Genomic DNA, 23,067 nt, shown 5'->3' with positions numbered 1-23,067 from the left:
GTTGGTCAGTGCATGCTCAGAGTACACATCCTGGTAATCCGTCTGGCCCTGCGGCTTTGTTAATGTTGACCTGTTTAAAGGTCATACTCACATTGGTTACGGAGAGCGTGATACACAGTCGTCCAGAACAGCTGGTACTCTCATTCATGCTTCAGTGTAGCTTGCCTCGACGCACACATAGAAGTAATTTAGCTGGTCTGGTAGGCTCGTGTCACTGGGCAGCTCGTGGATGGGCTTCCCTTGGTAGTCTGTAATCTTCGTCCTGTACTATCGCTTTGCCTGTTTGATGGTTCGTCGGAGGGCATAGCGGGATTTCTTATAAGCGTCAGGGTTAAAGTCCCATTCAATGAAAGCGGCATCTCTAGCCTTTAGCTCGGTGCCGATGTTGCCTGTAATCCATGGGTTCTGGTTGGGGTATGCACGTATGGTCATTGTGGGGACGACATCATCGATGCATTTATTGATGAGACCAATGACTGATGTGGTATACTACTCAATGCCATCGGATGAAATCCCGGAACATTTTCCAGTCTGTGCTAGCAAAAACAGTCCTGTAGCATAGCATCTGCATCATCTGACTACTTCTGTATTAGGCGAGTCACTGGTACTTCCTGCTTTAGTTTTTGCTTGTAAGCAAGAATCAGGAGGATAGAATTATGGTCAGATTTCCCAAATGGAGGGCGAGGGAGAGCTTTGTACACGTCTCTGTGTGTGGAGTAAAGGTGGTCTAGAATTGTTTTTCCTCTGGTTACACATGTGACATGCTGGTAGAAATGAGATAAAACTGATTTAAGTTTGCCTGCATTAAAGTCCCCAGCCACTAGGAGCGCCACTTCTGGATGAGCATTTTCTTGTTTGCTTATGGCCTTATAGAGCTGGTTGTGTGTGGTCTTAGTTCCAGCATCGGTTTGTGGTGGTAAATAGACAGCTACAACTCTCTTGGTAAATAGTGTGGTCTACAGCTTATCATGTGATACTCTACCTCAGCCAAGCAAAACAGAGAGACTTCCTTAATATAACATTTTGTGCACCAGCTGTTATTTACAAATAGACACAGACCACCACCCCTTATCTTACCGGAGGCAGCTGTTCTATCTTGCCGATGCAGCGTAAACCCAGCCAACTGTATATTATCCTTGTTGCCGTTCAGCCACGACTCAGTGAAACACAAGATATTATAGTTTTTAATGTCTCGCTGGTAGGATAGTCTTGAACGGAGCTCAGACAGTTTATTCTCCAATGATTGCACGTTGGCCAATAGGATAGATGGTAGAGGTGGGTTACCCACTCACCGACGATATTCTCACAAGGCACCCGTATCTGCGTCCCCTGTATCGGCATCTGTTCTTAATGCGTGTGACGGGGATTTGGGCCTGGTGCAGTGTCAGCAGTAAGTCATTCGTGTCCGAGAAAAAAGTTTGAGTTGTGTAATCGCTGTTCTAATATCCAGAAGCTCTTTTCGGTGATAAGAGATGGTGACAGACACATTATGTACAAAAATAAGTTACAAACAATGCGAAAAAACCAAAACGAAATAGCACAATTGATTAGGAGCCCTTTAAAACGGCAGCCATCTTCTCTGGCGCCATTTTCATAGTATAGAGTATAGAGTATAGAAGTTGGTGACGACCCCAGCCCAGAGCACATACATACCTTCACATAAGGCTATGCACTTTAGGTTCCGACTTTGCAAAAACTGGGGCTGCTGTCCTTTCTTTGTTGACTGCAAAAGGACACAACTCTAGTGAATAAAAATGTTAATTTTCCCCAGAATATTCCATTTTACCCCTGTTTCATCAACACCTTGCAAACGTGTAAATGTCCTCATGCTAACCTGCAGATGTAAGTTGGTCTTGTTTGTCGCAGTTTGGTCCTTCGAAGCATCTTTCTGTTGTTTTTTGTTCATCCCTGAATGGAGAGAAAGATCAATGATAGAAATGATCATGAGCATGAAATATTTTGTCTATTTAAACAATAATTACATTTTAAATAGACGGAATGATAATTCCTCCAAAACAACTATTGCATTTAAAAATAGACAGAACGGTAATTAATCTACAATAAATATGACATTTTAAATAGAACGGCAATTCATCCATAACAAACTTTACATTTTAAATAGACAGAATGGTAATTCATCTAAAACAGGGCTCTAACTCCTCTACCTCCACAATGGGTGCAGGCAGCAGACCTCATTATTGATAGGGATTTTGATATCTCACATCTCAAAATAGGGCTAATTATTGTTCGATCCCTCACTTATAGTCAATTAACTAATCACTGATCATAATCTTGATGTGATTGGCCTTACTGAAACATTAAATTACTGTGTTAAATGAGGCCTCTCCTTCTGGTTACACTAGTGACCATATCCCCCGCGCCTCCTGCAAAGACAGAGGTTTTGCTAACATTTACAATAGCAAATTTAAATTTTGACCCCAAGAAAATGACTGTGTTTTCATGTTTTGAGCTTCTAGTCATGAAATCAATGCAGCCTACTCAATCACTTTTTATAGCTACTGGGCCGTATACATCGTTCCTCACCGAGTTCCATGAATTCCTATCTGACCTTGTAGACATGGCAGATAACATTCACATTTTTGTTGACTTCAATATTCACATGGAAAAGTCCATAGACCCAAAGGCTTTTGGAGCCATCATCGACTCAGTGGGTTTTGTCCAACATGTCTCCGGACCTACTCACTGCCACAGTCATACTCTGGACCTAGTGTTGTCCCATGGAATAAATGTTGTGGATCTTAATGTTTTCCTCATAATCCTGGACTATCGGACCACCGTCTTATTACGTTTGCAATCACAACAAAATAATCTGGTCAGACCCCAACCAAGGATCATCAAAAGCCATGCTATAAATTATCGGACAACCGAAAGATTCCTAGATGCCCTTCCAGACTCCCTCCTCCTACCCAAGGACGTTGGAGTACAACAATCAGTTAACCACCTAACTGAGGAACTCAATTTATCCTTGAGAGTAATACCCTAGATGCAGTCGCACCCATAAAAATAAAAAACATTTGTCACAAGAAACTAGCTCCCTGGTATACAGAAAACACCCGAACCCTGAAGCAAGCTTCCATAAAAAAAATTGGAATGCTCCACTAAACTGGATGTCTTCCGCTTGGAAAGGCAATATTGAAGACCCCTCACTGCGGCTCGATTATCCTATTTTTCCAACTTATTTGAGGAGAAAAAGAACAATCCAAAATGTATTTTTGATAATGTCCCAAAGCTAACTAAAAATAAGCATTCCCCAAGAGAGGATGGCTTTCACTTCAGCAGTGATGAATTCATGAACTTCTTTGAGGAAAAGATCATGATAATTAGAAAGCAAATTACAGACTCCTCTTTAAATCTGCGTATTCCTCCAAAGCTCAGTTGTCCTGAGTCTGCACAACTCTGCCAGGACCTAAGATCAATGGAGAGACTCAAGTTTTTTAATCCTATATCTATTGACACTTTCATGAAAATAGCCATGGCTTCTAAACCTTCAAGCTGCATACTGGACCCTATTGCAACTAAACTGCTGAAAGAGCTGCTTCCTGTGCTTGGCCCTCCTAAGTTTCGGTGTTCCTCAAAGTTCTGTTTTAGGACCACTATTGTTTTCATTATATATTTTACCTGTTGGGGATGTCATTAGGAAACATAATGTTAACTTTCACTACTATGCAGATGATGCACAGCTGTACATTTCAATGAAACATGGTGAAGCCCCCAAATTGCCCTCCCTGGAAGCCTGTGTTTCAGATATAAAGGAAGTGGATGGCGGCAAACGTTTTACTTTTAAACTCGGACAAAACAGAGATGCTTGTTCTAGGTCCCAAGAAACAAAGAGATCTTCTGTTGGATCTGACAATTAATCTTGATGGTTGTACAGTCGTCTCAAATAAAACTGTGAAGGACCTCGGCGTTACTCTGGACCCTGATCTCTCTTTTGACTAACATATCATGAATATTTCAAGGACAGATTTTTTCCATCTTTGTAACATTGCAAAAATCAGAAACGCTTTGTCCAAAAATGATGCTGAAAAACGAATCCATGCTTTTGTCACTTCTAGATTAAACTACTGCAATGCTCTGCTTTCCGGCTACTCGGATAAAGCACTAAATAAACTTCAGTTAGTGCTAAACACGGCTGCTAGAATCTTGACTAAAACCCCCAAATTTGATCATATTACTCCAGTGCTAGCCTCTCTACACTGGATTCCTGTTAAGGCAAGGGTTGATTTCAAGGTTTTACTGCTAACCTACAAAGCATTACATGGGCTGGCTCCTACCTATCTCTCCGATTTGGTCCTGCCGTACATACCTACACGTACGCTACGGTCACAAGATGCCGTCCTCATTATTGTCCCTAGAATTCCTAAGAAAACAGCTGGAGGCAGGGCTTTCTCCTATAGAGCTCAATTTTTATGGAATGGTTTGCCTACCCATGTGAGCGACGCAAACTCGGTCTCGACCTTTAAGTCTTTATTGAAGACTCATCTCTTCAGTAGGTCCAATGATTGAGTGTAGTCTGGCCCAGGGATACAAATGTGCCCGACAAGGCACTGGAGAGACGAACAGCCCTGTCTCTGCCTGGCCATTTCCACTTTCTCCACTGGAATTCTCAGCCTCAAACCCTATTACAGGGGCTGAGTCACTGGCTTACTGGTGCTCTTCCATGCCGTCCCTAGGAGTGGTGCATCACTTGAGTGAGTTGAGTCACTAACGTGATCTTCCTGTCCGGGTTGGCGCCCCCTCAGGTTTGTGCCATGGGGAAGATCTTCGAGGACTATACTCGGCCTTGTCTCAGGGTAGTAAGTTGGTGGTTTGAGGATATCCCTCTAGTGGTGTGGGGGCTGTGCTTTTGCAGAGTGGGTGGGGTTATATCCCGCATGTTTGGCCCTGTCCGGGGGTATCATCGGATGGGGCCACAGTGTCTCCTGACCCCTCCTGTCTCAGCCTCCAGTATTTATGCTGCAGTAGTTTATGTGTCGGGGGGCTCGGGTCAGTCTGTTATATCTGGAGTATTTCTCCTGTCCTATCCGGTGTCCTGTGTGAATTTAAGTATGCTCTCTCTAATTCTCTCTTTCTCTCTTTCTTTCTCTCTCTCGGAGGACCTGAGTCCTAGGACCATGCCTCAGGAATACCTGGCCTGATGACTCCTTGCTGTCCCCAGTCCACCTGGTCGTGCTGCTGCTCCAGTTTCAACTGTTCTGCCTGCGACTATGGAACCCTGACCTGTTCACCGGGTATCACCTTGTCCCAGACCAGCAGTTTTCGACTCTCTCTCTCTACTGCACCTGTTGTCTCGAACTCTGAATGATCAGCTATGAAAATCCAACTGACATTTACTCCTGAGGTGCTGACCTGTTGCACCCTCTACAACCACTGTGATTATTATTATTTGACCCTGCTGGTCATCTATGAACATCTTGGCCATGTTCTGTTATAATCTCCACCCGGCACAGCCAGAAGAGGACTGGCCAGGCCTCATAGCCTGGTTCCTCTCTAGGTTTATAATCTCCAACCGGCACAGCCAGAAGAGGACTGGCCACCCCTCAGAGCCTGATTCCTTTCTAGGTTTATAATCTCCACCCTGCACAGCCAGAAGAGGACTGGCCACCCCTCAGACCCTGTTCCTCTCTAGGTTTCTTCCTAGGTTCCTGCCTTTCTAGGGAGTTGTTCCTAGCCATAAAGCTTTTACATCTTCATTGCTTGCTGTTTGGGGTTTTAGGCTGGGTTTCTGTACAGCACTTTGTGACATCAGCTGATGTAAATAGGGCTTTATAAATACATTTAATTGAAATAGACAGCACGGTAATTCATCCAAAACAACCATTACATTTTAAAGAGACAGAACGGTAATTAATCAAAAACAACCATTTGTTGTCCCTTCTCAAAGTTACCAAGAGAATGGGTCATTAACCCCTGACCTAATGCTGTTGCTCCATCCGAGACTTAGATACCTGAGTAACCAAAGGATATGCTTGACATTGGGCTGAGATAGATTCCACTCCCATAGATGGCGCCATGGAGCTGCAGACAGAGAGATACAAAATACCAAAATATTAGAGGCCTTTAAAGTGGAACTGACAGCGTCTTAGCAACAACACATCTGATTAAAATCTATTCAAAAATACACCCAGGAAGAATATGATGCCTTTTTTTTCTTCTGAGAAGCGAGGACTTAAATATGGTGATTTTCATACAATCATAGAATGTTTGGGAATGACATAGAGTATTGCATTTGTGAGAATTCTATAGCAATATAGAATGGGAAAGCGGCCTTGCGTTTGGACAATTAATAGACACTACAAGAAATCAAACCCAATAAAAAACATGTCAGTCTTGTCCGGGACCAGACACAGACTGCTGCGCCATAGCCAATCAGAGCTACAGTAGGCCTTTATGCAAATAAGCCATTTTCTACACTGGCCTGCCATCATTCACTTTGAACTGGACTGTGTGTTTACAGGCAGTAGGGCCTGTCATCATTCACTTTGAACTGAACTGTGTGTTTACAGGCAGTAGGGCCTGTCATCATTCACTTTGAACTGAACTGTGTGTTTACAGGCAATAGGGCCTGCCATCATTCACTTTGAACTGAACTGTGTGTTTACAGGCAATAGGGCCTGCCATCATTCACTTTGAACTGGACTGTGTGTTTACAGGCAGTAGGACCTGTCATCATTCACTTTGAACTGGACTGTGTGTTTACAGGCAATAGGGCCTGCCATCATTCACTTTGAACTGAACTGTGTGTTTACAGGCAATAGGGCCTGCCATCATTCACTTTGAACTGGACTGTGTGTTTACAGGCAGTAGGGCCTGCCATCATTCACTTTGAACTGAACTGTGTGTTTACAGGCAGTAGGGCCTGCCATCATTCACTTTGAACTGAACTGTGTGTTTACAGGCAATAGGGCCTGCCATCATTCACTTTGAACTGGACTGTGTGTTTACAGGCAGTAGGACCTGCCATCATTCACTTTGAACTGGACTGTGTGTTTACAGGAAGTAACAACAACGTGAGTTGAGATCATTACAACAAATTCACCAAAAGCCAAAAAAAACACCTGCATGAATTTCTGTAAATATGTAAATACCACGGGAGTCCTCTTATATTTGGGAACTTTACAGTCCTATTGATCAAACAACCATTAAAACAGGTAGGCTTTCTCTCCCTCAGTTGCCTACGCACAACAACAACAAGATAAACAACTAATGCTAGCCAGAGCGAGATGAACTAAACTCTAATGAGGGAACACTAGATAAACCCTCTCAAACCTGTCCAGCTAGTTGGCTGTCAAAATTGCACTGATAAACGATGGGGCCTGCTCGCTCTTCTGCAGCTTGCCTGCCAATGCACGCCTGTCTCAACCCACGTTTTGAGGTACTGAATGGGAACTTGCCTGCCAATGCACGCCTGTCTCAACCCACGTTTTGACTGCTGAAGGGGAACTTGCCTGCCAATGCACGCCTGTCTTAACCCACGTTTTGAGGTACTGAATGGGAACTTGCCTGCCAATGCACGCCTGTCTCAACCCACGTTTTGAGGTACTGAATGGGAACTTGCCTGCCAATGCACGCCTGTCTCAACCCACGTTTTGAGGTACTGAATGGGAACTTGCCTGCCAATGCACGCCTGTCTCAACCCACGTTTTGAGGTACTGAATGGGAACTTGCCTGCCAATGCACGCCTGTCTCAACCCACGTTTTGAGGTACTGAATGGGAACTTGCCTGCCAATGCACGCCTGTCTCAACCCACGTTTTGAGGTACTGAATGGGAACTTGCCTGCCAATGCACGCCTGTCTCAACCCACGTTTTGAGGTACTGAATGGGAACTTGCCTGCCATTGCACGCCTGTCTCAACCCACGTTTTGACTGCTGAATGGGAACTTGCCTGCCAATGCACGCCTGTCTCAACCCACGTTTTGAGGTACTGAATGGGAACTTGCCTGCCAATGCACGCCTGTCTCAACCCACGTTTTGAGGTACTGAATGGGAACTTGCCTGCCATTGCACGCCTGTCTCAACCCACGTTTTGACTGCTGAATGGGAACTTGCCTGCCAATGCACGCCTGTCTCAACCCACGTTTTGACTGCTGAATGGGAACTTGCCTGCCAATGCACGCCTGTCTCAACCCACGTTTTGAGGTACTGAATGGGAACTTGCCTGCCAATGCACGCCTGTCTCAACCCACGTTTTGACTGCTGAATGGGAACTTGCCTGCCCGCCCATTTGATCGATGCCAAATACATTTGATTGACATCTAAGATATGTTCTAACTGTGGAAAAAGTCGTTCAAGTTCAGCATTGCTAGCTAGCAAAGTGATTAACACTTCTCGCTAGCTAATCAAATGACACCTGGATCTCTAATTGTTGCCACCGGAAAACGATATGGGGGGGGGAGCGACGACGACGACCGTCGGCCACTTATCCAATGCCATGACATCCTCCCAGCAGCTAGTTAGTTAGTTAGTTAACGTTCGACTCCGTGTTTCTAGGTTGCTAAATAAATAGATTCATAAATAGATAAGCTAGTCTATTAACCACCTTATGACTGACTTGTGATCATTGCACTTGCTAGTTTGATGGTATTGTAACATTCCCAGCCTTAGTTACATTTGTTCGTTTTTTTATCCAAAAATATTGAGTGATTGAAACTGAAATAGTGCATCCCGAAATGGCTGCAGGAAGCAAACAATGTTACCAGCTGTTATTTACAACCTGAAAGCAATATTTTGGGGGGATTAACAAGAAATGTCTTGGTGAATTATATGAATCATGCGTTGAACTGCATCCATCTATTCTGACAACAATGCTTTTCTCTTCGTCGTGGGAACGTCGAGTCGCACAGAAACTATTTTAAAGCCTTTTTATAAAGTTGTTTTTCGTAGCACAAACTGGGGATTTGATATTTTTCACTGATATTATTATGATTTTCTGTTTGTTTCATATCTGCAAAGTAGTTAAAAAAACGCTGTCAGTTCCACTTTATCATGCGATATGCAATGTACTGTGTATTAAATATGTATGGTAACTGTGGATTTGCAAGCAAAGAGGTGTTAGGTTGATAAGTTATGGGTTACATTTTCTCAGCCCCCACCTCACAGCATACCAAACAAACTAGTCTCAGGGGTCAGGCATTTCAAATCACAGTTTGTGCCTTTAAGGGGTTGATAAACACGTTGTATACCTCCTCGGATGTTGTTGTTGTTGTTGTTTACCTGAAGTCTTGTGTTGGATGCAACCACCAAACCGTTTCTCAAAATGGAGTGCCAATTCTCTATGTGAGAACCACTGAGGAGAGAATTAAAATATATTAAAATATATTATAAAGGTGTCGCTCTAATCCTCCATAGCATTATAACTGCATCATACACACTTTACATAAAGTGTTTTTCCACTAAAAATCACTCCTGAAAACATATCCTGAAAACATATTCTGAAAACATATCCTGAAAACATGTCCTGAAAACATGTCCTGAAAACATATCCTGAAAACATATCCTGAAAACATATCCTGAAAACATATTCTGAAAACATATCCTGAAAACATGTCCTGAAAACATATTCTGAAAACATATTCTGAAAACATATCCTGAAAACATATCCTGAAAACATATTCTGAAAACATATTCTGAAAACATATCCTGAAAACATGTCCTGAAAACATATTCTGAAAACAAAACAGTTGTCAGTATAAGAGCACAAGAGTGTGGGGCTGATGTGTAGCTAGCTACTGGTAGATGTAAGAAAAACGTTCCTACTGGAAAGCGAAGGTACTCCCGAAGAGGTTTTTGGCAGCTCGGAAGTTGGACTCTTTGGCAGGAGGACTGTTGAGTAGAAGGAACTGGTGCGGGGTGTGCATGAACTTCAGCTGCTGCAGTCGTGACACGAGAGACAGGAGACAACAACACCAGAGACTTATCACTTACAGGATGCATCCTAAATGGCACCCTATTCCCTGTATCAAAACTAGTGCACTACATAGGGAATAGGGTGCCATATAAAGTAGTGCACTACATAGGGAATAGGGTGCCATATAAAGTAGTGCACTACATAGGGAATAGGGTGCCATATAAAGTAGTGGCCTACATAGGGAATAGGGTGCCATATAAAGTAGTGCACTACATAGGGAATAGGGTGCCATATAAAGTAGTGCACTACATAGGGAATAGGGTGCCATATAAAGTAGTGGCCTACATAGGGAATAGGGTGCCATATAAAGTAGTGGCCTACATAGGGAATAGGGTGCAATATAAAGTAGTGGCCTACATAGGGAATAGGGTGCCATATAAAGTAGTGGCCTACATAGGGAATAGGGTGTCATATAAAGTAGTGGCCTACATAGGGAATAGGGTGTCATATAAAGTAGTGGCCTACATAGGGAATAGGGTGCCATATAAAGTAGTGGCCTACATAGGGAATAGGGTGCCATATAAAGTAGTGGCCTACATAGGGAATAGGGTGCAATATAAAGTAGTGGCCTACATAGGAAATAGGGTGCCATATAAAGTAGTGGCCTACATAGGGAATAGGGTGTCATATAAAGTAGTGCACTACATAGGGAATAGGGTGCCATATAAAGTAGTGCACTACATAGGGAATAGGGTGCCATATAAAGTAGTGGCCTACATAGGGAATAGGGTGCCATATAAAGTAGTGGCCTACATAGGGAATAGGGTGCAATATAAAGTAGTGGCCTACATAGGGAATAGGGTGCCATATAAAGTAGTGGCCTACATAGGGAATAGGGTGCCATATAAAGTAGTGGCCTACATAGGGAATAGGGTGCCATATAAAGTAGTGGCCTACATAGGGAATAGGGTGCCATATAAAGTAGTGCACTACATAGGGAATAGGGTGCCATATAAAGTAGTGGCCTACATAGGGAATAGGGTGCCATATAAAGTAGTGGCCTACATAGGAAATAGGGTGCCATATAAAGTAGTGGCCTACATAGGGAATAGGGTGTCATATAAAGTAGTGCACTACATAGGGAATAGGGTGCCATATAAAGTAGTGCACTACATAGGGAATAGGGTGCCGTATTGGATATCAAATATGCAGGTGGGCAATTGTATTAGTTTAAAATAATATAATTTCCCATTTTGTTTTGAGTATATAATATAGCTCGGTACCTGAATTCAGCCAGACTTAATCACCATTAATATAGATACTACATAATGTCTAGGCCAGACTTAATCACCATAAATATAGATACTACATCATGTCTAGGCCAGACTTATTAACCATAAATATATAGATACTCCATCATGTCTAGGCCAGACTTATTAACCATAAATATATAGATACTACATCATGTCTAGGCCAGACTTAATAACCATAAATGTAGAGATACTACATCATGTCTAGGCCAGACTTAATAACCATAAATGTAGAGATACTACATTATGTTAAGCCAGACTTAATCACCATAAATATATAGATACTCCATCATGTCTAGGCCAGACTTATTAACCATAAATATATAGATACTACATCATGTCTAGGCCAGACTTAATAACCATAAATATATAGATACTCCATCATGTCTAGGCCAGACTTATTAACCATAAATATATAGATACTACATCATGTCTAGGCCAGACTTATTAACCATAAATATATAGATACTACATCATGTCTAGGCCAGACTTAATAACCATAAATATATAGATACTACATCATGTCTAGGCCAGACTTAATAAACATAAATGTAGAGATACTACATTATGTTAAGCCAGACTTAATCACCATAAATATATAGATACTACATCATGTCTAGGCCAGACTTATTAACCATAAATATATAGATACTACATCATGTCTAGGCCAGACTTAATAACCATAAATGTAGAGATACTACATCATGTTAAGCCAGACTTAATCACCATAAATATATAGATACTACATCATGTTAAGCCAGACTTAATAACCATAAATATATAGATACTACATCATGTTAAGCTAGACTTAATAACCATAAATATATAGATACTACATCATGTCTAGGCCAGACTTAATCCCCATAAAGATATAGATACTACATCATGTTAAGCCAGACTTAATAACCATAAATATATAGATACTACATCATGTTAAGCCAGACTTAATCACCATAAATGTAGAGATACTACATCATGTTAAGCTAGACTTAATAACCATAAATGTAGAGATACTACATCATGTTAAGCCAGACTTAATCACCATAAATATATAGATACTACATCATGTCTAGGCCAGACTTAATCACCATAAATGTAGAGATACTACATCATGTTAAGCTAGACTTAATAACCATAAATATAGAGATACTACATCATGTTAAGCCAGACTTAATAACCATAAATGTAGAGATACTACATCATGTCTAGGCCAGACTTATTAACCATAAATATATTGATACTCCATCATGTCTAGGCCAGACTTATTAACCATAAATATATAGATACTACATCATGTCTAGGCCAGACTTATTAACCATAAATATATAGATACTACATCATGTCTAGGCCAGACTTAATAACCATAAATATATAGATACTACATCATGTCTAGGCCAGACTTAATAACCATAAATGTAGAGATACTACATCATGTTAAGCCAGACTTAATCACCATAAATATATAGATACTACATCATGTCTAGGCCAGACTTATTAACCATAAATATATAGATACTACATCATGTCTAGGCCAGACTTAATAACCATAAATGTAGAGATACTACATCATGTTAAGCCAGACTTAATCACCATAAATATATAGATACTACATCATGTTAAGCCAGACTTAATAACCATAAATATATAGATACTACATCATGTTAAGCTAGACTTAATAACCATAAATATATAGATACTACATCATGTCTAGGCCAGACTTAATCACCATAAATGTAGAGATACTACATCATGTTAAGCTAGACTTAATAACCATAAATATATAGATAGTACATCATGTTAAGCCAGACTTAATAACCATAAATATAGAGATACTACATCATGTTAAGCCAGACTTAATAACCATAAATGTAGAGATACTACATCATGTTAAGCCAGACTTAATCACCATAAATATATAGATACTACATCATGTCTAGGCCAGACTTAATCACCATAAATGTAGAGATACTACATCATGTTAAGCTAGACTTAATAACCATAAATATATAGATAGTACATCATGTTAAGCCAGACTTAATAACCTTAAATATAGAGATACTACATCATGTTAAGCCAGACTTAATAACCATAAATGTAGAGATACTACATCATGTTAAGCCAGACTTAATAACCATAAATATATAGATACTACATCATGTTAAGCCAGACTTAATCACCATAAATATAGAGATACTACATCATGTTAAGCCAGACTTAATAACCATACATGTAGAGATACTACATCATGTTTAGCCAGACTTAATCACCATAAATGTAGAGATACTACATCATGTTTAGCCAGACTTAATAACCATAAATGTAGAGATACTACATCATGTTAAGCCAGACTTAATAACCATAAATGTAGAGATACTACATCATGTTAAGCCACACTTAATAACCATAAATGTAGAGATACTACATCATGTCTAGGCCAGACTTAATAACCATAAATATATAGATAGTACATCATGTCTAGGCCAGACTTAATAACCATAAATATATAGATAGTACATCATGTCTACTCCAGACTTAATAACCATAAATGTAGACATACTACATCATGTTAAGCCAGACTTAATAACCATAAATGTAGAGATACTACATCATGTTAAGCCAGACTTAATAACCATAAATGTAGAGATACTACATAATGTTAAGCCAGACTTAATAACCATAAATGTAGAGATACTACATCATGTTAAGCCAGACTTGATAACCATAAATGTAGAGATACTACATCATGTTAAGCCAGACTTAATAACCATAAATGTAGAGATATCATCACCAGGGATTGTTTAAAACAAATCTACATAACGTCCTGTTCAACCCTCTACTGAAACACCTTTTATATGGAGTGAATTATTCAGTCATTAAGACCATTTGATGGTGAATGCCAGTAAAATGAACAATGTGGTATCAAACCGATGTTCAGTTCTAGTATTTCTCTCATCTTCTCTTAATTAAGGACAAACGACGCAATTTAAATTTCATTTAAAATACTCTTAATTGCACCTGAGGAGGTTACATAAAGGTGTATTGAAGGAAATATAAAACTCACTCTGGTGACTGGAAGTTTGACGATGTGTGACCTGTTACTGGATATTACCCTGAAGGGGGGGGGAATAAGAAAAATGTTTAAAGTCTTAACACTTTGTAATATAACACTTCCAGCAAAGTGACTGTTGTTGTATATCTCCGTAAGTGTCAAATCATACAGTTTCTGTGGGTGGTGAAATCAGAAATATTTTAAGAAATGATGAGATCGGGAAACTCCATTGGATTCGTTTTAACACCCATTGAGTACATGGTCCTACATTGTCAATGGGCCGCGTGGTGCATTCTGGGCCCGCGTGGTGCATTCTGGGCCCGCGTGGTGCATTCTGGGCCGCGTGGTGCATTCTGGGCTCATACCCTGACTTTTAGAAGCTGATTGCGTGGCAATTAGCTTAGCAGCCGCGTGACGCAGCATGACAACGTGAATGTGATTGGTCCACAGTCTTCTGGTCAGGGAATAATACATTCCTCCATTCACTGACCGTCGATATTCCCATCTCCTCATTTGTTAAAGTATTTCTGGTATAAATGTATCCGTCCACATGATGTTTGTCTGTGTACATTCAATATGACAGCCAGTGTTTCTGACTGCTCTGCAGTAAGGCCTGGAATGGTAATGTCTCAATGGTACACAATGGTAGAAAATATCAGGACAAAGGGCACAATGGTAGAAAATATAAGAACAATGGGCACAATGGTAGAAAATATAAGGACAATGGGCACAATGGTAGAAAATATAAGGACAATGGGCACAATGGTAGAAAATATAAGGACAATGGGCACAATGGTAGAAAATATAAGGACAATGGGCACAATGGTAGATAATATAAGGACAATGGGCACAATGGTAGAAAATATAAGGACAATGGGCACAATGGTAGAAAATATAAGGACAATGGGCACAATGGTAGAAAATATAAGGACAATGGGCACAATGGTAGAAAATATAAGGACAATGGGCACAATGGTAGAAAATATAAGGACAATGGGCACAATGGTAGAAAATATAAGGACAATGGGCACAATGGTAGAAAATATAAAGACAATGGGCACAATGGTAGAAAATATAAGGACAATGGGCACAATGGTAGAAAATATAAGGACAATGGGCACAATGGTAGAAAATATAAGGACAATGGGCACAATGGTAGAAAATATAAGGACAATGGGCACAATGGTGGAAAATATAAGGACAATGGGCACAATGGTGGAAAATATAAGGACAATGGGCACAATGGTAGAAAATATAAGGACAATGGGCACAATGGTAGAAAATATAAGGACAATGGGCACAATGGTAGAAAATATAAGGACAATGGGCACAGTGGTAGAAAATATAAGGACAATGGGCACAATGGTAGAAAATATAAGGACAATGGGCACAATGGTAGAAAATATAAGGACAATGGGCACAATGGTAGAAAATATAAGGACAATGGGCACAATGGTAGAAAATATAAGGACAATAGGCACAATGGTAGAAAATATAAGGACAATGGGCACAATGGTAGAAAATATAAGGACAATGGGCACAATGGTAGAAAATATAAGGACAATAGGCACAATGGTAGAAAATATAAGGACAATAGGCACAATGGTAGAAAATATAAGGACAATGGGCACAATGGTAGAAAATATAAGGACAATGGGCACAATGGTAGAAAATATAAGGACAATGGGCACAATGGTAGAAAATATAAGGACAATGGTAGATAATATAAGGACAATGGGCACAATGGTAGAAAATATAAGGACAATGGTACACAATGGTAGAAAATATAAGGACAATGGGCACAATGGTAGAAAATATAAGGACAAAGGGCACAATGGTAGAAAATATAAGGACAATGGTACACAATGGTAGAAAATATAAGGACAATGGGCACAATGGTAGAAAATGGTAAGTCAGGAGTCAGGATGGGGTTGGATGGACGTGAGACTCACCGTCACATTTGACTGATTGTGTTGACTGAATTGAAGGCTGTGTTTATGGTTTAGGTGGGGAGAATGAAGGAAGGGTTTCTTACCATGGCAGTAAGGGGCTTCTTACCATGGCAGTAAGGGGCTTCTTACCATGGCAGTAAAGGGGTTTCTTAACATGGCAGTAAGGGGTTTCTTACCATTGCAGTAAAGGGTCTCTTACCATTGCAGTAAAGGGGTTTCTTACCATTGCAGTAAAGGGGTTTCTTACCATGGCAGTAAGGGGTCTCTTACCATGGCAGTAAAGGGGTTTCTTACCATTGCAGTAAGGGGTCTCTTACCATGGCAGTAAGGGGTCTCTTACCATGGCAGTAAAGGGGTTTCTTACCATTGCAGTAAAGGGTGAGCTAAAGGATCATGCTTGTCCATCTGCCTCTTGACTTCAAGGTAAGGTGCCTGTAGAGAAACAATACTCTTCTAACTAGGGTTATTTAACTCTGCTGGCTTCAGAACACACACAGCTACACAGGAGGCATGGAAGGGGATGAGAGCCTGGGTGAATTATCTGTGTGAGTGTGTGTGTGTGTGTCTGTGTGTGTGTGTGTGTGTGTGTGTGTGTGTGCGTGTGTGTGTATGCGTGTGTGTGTATGCGTTTGTGTATGCGTGTGTGTATGTATGTGTGTGTGTTTGTGTATGCGTGTGTGTTGTAGATGTTGAACATTGTACAATAACATTATAAGTTGACATTGCCAAAAGGCTCTATAATGCTATATAAGATGAAGTCATGCCGTAAGGTGGCATTGCCCTGTACAGTAAATTTGAAGTCTCCATACAGTTACCTGGGACATTTCTCTGATTGAGTTAAGGGTCAAGGGTTAGGGTTAGTTACCTGGGACATTTCTCTGATAGAGTTAAGGGTCAAGGGTTAGGGTTAGTTACCTGGGACATTTCTCTGATAGAGTTAAGGTTCAAGGGTTAGGGTTAGTTACCTGGGACATTTCTCTGATAGAGTTAAGGGTCAAGGGTTAGGGTTAGTTACCTGGGACATTTCTCTGATAGAGTTAAGGTTCAAGGGTTAGGGTTAGTTACCTGGGACATTTCTCTGATAGATGGAAGGGTCAAGGGTCAAGGGTTAGTTACCTGGGACATTTCTCTGATAGATGGAAGGGTCAAGGGTCAAGGGTTAGGGTTAGTTACCTGGGACATTTCTCTGATAGAGGTAAGGGTCAAGGGTTAGGGTTAGTTACCTGGGACATTTCTCTGATATATGGAAGGGTCAAGGGTCAAGGGTTAGGGTTAGTTACCTGGGACATTTCTCTGATAGAGGTAAGGGTCAAGGGTTAGGGTTAGTTACCTGGGACATTTCTCTGATAGAGTTAAGGGTCAAGGGTTAGGGTTAGTTACCTGGGACATTTCTCTGATAGATGGAAGGGTCAAGGGTTAGTTACCTGGGACATTTCTCTGATAGATGGAAGGGTCAAGGGTCAAGGGTTACGGTTAGTTACCTGGGACATTTCTCTGATAGAGGTAAGGGTCAAGGGTTAGGGTTAGTTACCTGGGACATTTCTCTGATATATGGAAGGGTCAAGGGTCAAGGGTTAGGGTTAGTTACCTGGGACATTTCTCTGATAGAGGTAAGGGTCAAGGGTTAGGGTTAGTTACCTGGGACATTTCTCTGATAGAGGTAAGGGTCAAGGGTTAGGGTTAGTTACCTGGGACATTTCTCTGATAGAGTTAAGGTTCAAGGGTTAGGGTTAGTTACCTGGGACATTTCTCTGATAGATGGAAGGGTCAAGGGTCAAGGGTTAGTTACCTGGGACATTTCTCTGATAGATGGAAGGGTCAAGGGTCAAGGGTTAGGGTTAGTTACCTGGGACATTTCTCTGATAGAGGTAAGGGTCAAGGGTTAGGGTTAGTTACCTGGGACATTTCTCTGATATATGGAAGGGTCAAGGGTTAGGGTTAGTTACCTGGGACATTTCTCTGATAGATGGAAGGGTCAAGGGTTAGGGTTAGTTACCTGGGACATTTCTCTGATAGAGGTAAGGCTGTCAAGGGCTCTCATCACTCGGTCATAATCCTTTTTCTGAAATGAACCACAATCATCATCATCATCATCATCATCACTGCAGTCAATCCAATAAAACACACCACCTTCTCGTCTACAGCCTACCAGACAGCAGGGTGATGCATCATAGGCAGTACTGCACCACTTTAAAAAGGACCGTTCAATTCAGCAGGAATCAACGAAAACAACAAGGCCTAAGGCAGTTAGTAGGTTCAGGGTTAGTAAACCATACCCGGGGGTTGAAGGCCTAAGGCTGTTTGTAGGTTCAGGGTTAGTAAACCATACCCGGGGGTTGAAGGCCTAAGGCAGTTAGTAGGTTCAGGGTTAGTAAACCATACCCGGGGGTTGAAGGCCTAAGGCTGTTAGTAGGTTCAGGGTTAGTAAACCATACCCAGGGGGTTGAAGGCCTAAGGCTGTTAGTAGGTTCAGGGTTAGTAAACCATACCCGGGGGTTGAAGGCCTAAGGCTGTTAGTAGGTTCAGGGTTAGTAAACCATACCCGGGGGTTGAAGGCTTAAGGCTGTTAGTAGGTTCAGGGTTAGTAAACCATACCCGGGGGTTGAAGGCCTAAGGCTGTTAGTAGGTTCAGGGTTAGTAAACCATACCCGGGGGTTGAAGGCCTAAGGCTGTTAGTAGGTTCAGGGTTAGTAAACCATACCCGGGGGTTGAAGGCCTAAGGCTGTTAGTAGGTTCAGGGTTAGTAAACCATACCCGGGGGTTGAAGGCCTAAGGCTGTTAGTAGGTTCAGGGTTAGTAAACCATACCCGGGGGTTGAAGGCCTAAGGCTGTTAGTAGGTTCAGGGTTAGTAAACCATACCCGGGGGTTGAAGGCCTAAGGCTGTTAGTAGGTTCAGGGTTAGTAAACCATACCCGGGGGTTGAAGGCCTAAGGCTGTTAGTAGGTTCAGGGTTAGTAAACCATACCCGGGGGTTGAAGGCCTAAGGCTGTTAGTAGGTTCAGGGTTAGTAAACCATACCCGGGGGTTGAAGGTCTAAGGCTGTTAGTAGGTTCAGGGTTAGTAAACCATACCCGGGGGTTGAAGGCCTAACTAAGGCTGTTAGTAGGTTCAGGGTTAGTAAACCATACCCGGGGGTTGAAGGCCTAAGGCTGTTAGTAGGTTCAGGGTTAGTAAACCATACCCGGGGGTTGAAGGTCTAAGGCTGTTAGTAGGTTCAGGGTTAGTAAACCATACCCGGGGGTTGAAGGCCTAAGGCTGTTAGTAGGTTCAGGGTTAGTAAACCATACCCGGGGGTTGAAGGCCTAAGGCTGTTAGTAGGTTCAGGGTTAGTAAACCATACCCGGGGGTTGAAGGCCTAAGGCTGTTAGTAGGTTCAGGGTTAGTAAACCATACCCGGGGGTTGAAGGCCTAAGGCTGTTAGTAGGTTCAGGGTTAGTAAACCATACCCGGGGGTTGAAGGCCTAAGGCTGTTAGTAGGTTCAGGGTTAGTAAACCATACCCGGGGGTTGAAGGCCTAAGGCTGTTAGTAGGTTCAGGGTTAGTAAACCATACCCGGGGGTTGAAGGCCTAAGGCTGTTAGTAGGTTCAGGGTTAGTAAACCATACCCGGGGGTTGAAGGCCAGTGCCTGGGAGTCACACGGATCCACCACGGAGGGATATGGCTCAAAGATGACCACTTTCCTGGGAGACTCTAGAGCAGACCTACACATGGACACCAACAGGTCCACCACCTAGGAAACAGGAGGACTGGTTAAACTGTCTGTGTCTGTGTGTGTGTGTGTGTGTGTGTTTCTGTGTCTGTGTGTGATGTACCTGAGCTCCTGTGGCGATCTCGTCGGCTGCCTCGTTCATCACCCCCAGTGTTTGAAAGGCAAACACACACAGTTCTCGCTCACACACCGTGGGCTGTGGGGTGAACACACCACATAGACCGGATCAGATCATCAGGACGTCTAGGGCCAAAACAGTCTAGTGTCTGCTACGTCTAGGGCCAAAACAGTCTACTGTCTGGTAAATCTAGGGCCTAAACAGTCTACTGTCTGGTACGTCTAGGGCCAAAACAGTCTACTGTCTGGTAAATCTAGGGCCTAAACAGTCTACTGTCTGGTACGTCTAGGGCCAAAACAGTCTACTGTCTGGTACGTCTAGGGCCAAAACAGTCTACTGTCTGCTACGTCTAGGGCCAAAACAGTCTACAGTCTGGTACGTCTAGGGCCAAAACAGTCTACTGTCTGGTACGTCTAGGGCCAAAACAGTCTACTGGACGGTTCGTCTAGGGCCAAAACAGTCTACTGTCTGGTACATTTAGGGCCAAAACAGTCTACTGTCTGGTACATCTAGGGCCAAAACAGTCTACTGTCTGGTACGTCTAGGGCCAAAACAGTCTACTGTCTGGTACATCTAGGGCCAAAACAGTCTACTGGACGGTTCGTCTAGGGCCAAAACAGTCTACTGTCTGGTACGTCTAGGGCCAAAACAGTCTACTATACGGTACGTCTAGGGCCAAAACAGTCTACTGGACGGTTCGTCTAGGGCCAAAACAGTCTACTGGACGGTTCGTCTAGGGCCAAAACAGTCTACTGTCTGGTACATCTAGGGCCAAAACAGTCTACTGTCTGGTACGTCTAGGGCCAAAACAGTCTACTGGACGGTTCGTCTAGGGCCTAAACAGTCTACTGTCTGGTACGTCTAGGGCCAAAACAGTCTACTGTCTGCTACGTCTAGGGCCAAAACAGTCTACTGTCTGGTACGTCTAGGGCCAAAACAGTCTACTGTCTGGTACGTCTAGGGCCAAAACAGTCTACTGTCTGGTACGTCTAGGGACAAAACAGTCTACTGTCTGGTACGTCTAGGGCCAAAACAGTCTACTGGACGGTTCGTCTAGGGCCAAAACAGTCTACTGTCTGGTACATTTAGGGCCAAAACAGTCTACTGTCTGGTACATCTAGGGCCAAAACAGTCTACTGTCTGGTACGTCTAGGGCCAAAACAGTCTACTGTCTGGTACATCTAGGGCCAAAACAGTCTACTGGACGGTTCGTCTAGGGCCAAAACAGTCTACTGTCTGGTACATCTAGGGCCAAAACAGTCTACTGTCTGGTACGTCTAGGGCCAAAACAGTCTACTGTCTGGTACGTCTAGGGCCAAAACAGTCTACTGTCTGGTACATTTAGGGCCAAAACAGTCTACTGTCTGGTACGTCTAGGGCCAAAACAGTCTACTGGACGGTTCGTCTAGGGCCAAAACAGTCTACTGTCTGGTACATTTAGGGCCAAAACAGTCTACTGTCTGGTACGTCTAGGGCCAAAACAGTCTACTGGACGGTTCGTCTAGGGCCAAAACAGTCTACTGTCTGGTACATTTAGGGCCAAAACAGTCTACTGTCTGGTACATCTAGGGCCAAAACAGTCTACTGTCTGGTACGTCTAGGGCCAAAACAGTCTACTGTCTGGTACATCTAGGGCCAAAACAGTCTACTGGACGGTTCGTCTAGGGCCAAAACAGTCTACTGTCTGGTACGTCTAGGGCCAAAACAGTCTACTATACGGTACGTCTAGGGCCAAAACAGTCTACTGGACGGTTCGTCTAGGGCCAAAACAGTCTACTGGACGGTTCGTCTAGGGCCAAAACAGTCTACTGTCTGGTACATCTAGGGCCAAAACAGTCTACTGTCTGGTACGTCTAGGGCCAAAACAGTCTACTGGACGGTTCGTCTAGGGCCTAAACAGTCTACTGTCTGGTATGTCTAGGGCCAAAACAGTCTACTGTCTGGTACGTCTAGGGCCAAAACAGTCTACTGTCTGGTACGTCTAGGGCCAAAACAGTCTACTGTCTGGTACGTCTAGGGCCAAAACAGTCTACTGTCTGGTACGTCTAGGGCCAAAACAGTCTACTGTCTGGTACGTCTAGGGCCAAAACAGTCTACTGTCTGGTACGTCTAGGGCCAAAACAGTCTACTGGACGGATCGTCTAGGGCCAAAACAGTCTACTGTCTGGTACATTTAGGGCCAAAACAGTCTACTGTCTGGTACATCTAGGGCCAAAACAGTCTACTGTCTGGTACGTCTAGGGCCAAAACAGTCTACTGTCTGGTACATCTAGGGCCAAAACAGTCTACTGGACGGTTCGTCTAGGGCCAAAACAGTCTACTGTCTGGTACGTCTAGGGCCAAAACAGTCTACTGGACGGTTCGTCTAGGGCCTAAACAGTCTACTGTCTGGTACGTCTAGGGCCAAAACAGTCTACTGTCTGCTACGTCTAGGGCCAAAACAGTCTACTGTCTGGTACGTCTAGGGCCAAAACAGTCTACTGTCTGGTACGTCTAGGGCCAAAACAGTCTACTGTCTGGTACGTCTAGGGACAAAACAGTCTACTGTCTGGTACGTCTAGGGCCAAAACAGTCTACTGGACGGTTCGTCTAGGGCCAAAACAGTCTACTGTCTGGTACATTTAGGGCCAAAACAGTCTACTGTCTGGTACATCTAGGGCCAAAACAGTCTACTGTCTGGTACGTCTAGGGCCAAAACAGTCTACTGTCTGGTACATCTAGGGCCAAAACAGTCTACTGGACGGTTCGTCTAGGGCCAAAACAGTCTACTGTCTGGTACGTCTAGGGCCAAAACAGTCTACTGTCTGGTACGTCTAGGGCCAAAACAGTCTACTGTCTGGTACGTCTAGGGCCAAAACAGTCTACTGTCTGGTACATTTAGGGCCAAAACAGTCTACTGTCTGGTACGTCTAGGGCCAAAACAGTCTACTGGACGGTTCGTCTAGGGCCAAAACAGTCTACTGTCTGGTACATTTAGGGCCAAAACAGTCTACTGTCTGGTACGTCTAGGGCCAAAACAGTCTACTGGACGGTTCGTCTAGGGCCAAAACAGTCTAC

The 23,067-nt window shown here is 42.8% G+C and overlaps 1 protein-coding gene across 1 annotated transcript in view; it reads right to left on the bottom strand.

The window, feature by feature from the left end:
* Positions 1-23,067, bottom strand: part of LOC139410557 (protein mono-ADP-ribosyltransferase PARP8-like) — a 102,699-nt gene that overhangs the window by 5,584 nt on the left and 74,048 nt on the right. Inside the window, exons 16-25 of the mRNA XM_071155846.1 lie at positions 19,996-20,088; positions 19,788-19,913; positions 18,178-18,243; positions 16,546-16,613; positions 14,242-14,290; positions 9,780-9,892; positions 9,237-9,309; positions 5,970-6,039; positions 1,835-1,908; positions 1,654-1,723 (exon numbers count right to left, since the gene is read on the bottom strand). Of these exons, the coding sequence (XP_071011947.1) occupies positions 1,654-1,723; positions 1,835-1,908; positions 5,970-6,039; positions 9,237-9,309; positions 9,780-9,892; positions 14,242-14,290; positions 16,546-16,613; positions 18,178-18,243; positions 19,788-19,913; positions 19,996-20,088 (802 nt within the window). The remainder of the gene's footprint in view (positions 1-1,653; positions 1,724-1,834; positions 1,909-5,969; positions 6,040-9,236; positions 9,310-9,779; positions 9,893-14,241; positions 14,291-16,545; positions 16,614-18,177; positions 18,244-19,787; positions 19,914-19,995; positions 20,089-23,067) is intronic.

The sequence above is a fragment of the Oncorhynchus clarkii genome, chromosome 6, assembly GCF_045791955.1.
Source record: "Oncorhynchus clarkii lewisi isolate Uvic-CL-2024 chromosome 6, UVic_Ocla_1.0, whole genome shotgun sequence".
NCBI lineage: Eukaryota > Metazoa > Chordata > Actinopteri > Salmoniformes > Salmonidae > Oncorhynchus > Oncorhynchus clarkii.
The sequence above is the reverse complement of the archived record's forward strand: the minus strand, read 5'-3'. Positions and strand labels throughout refer to the sequence as shown.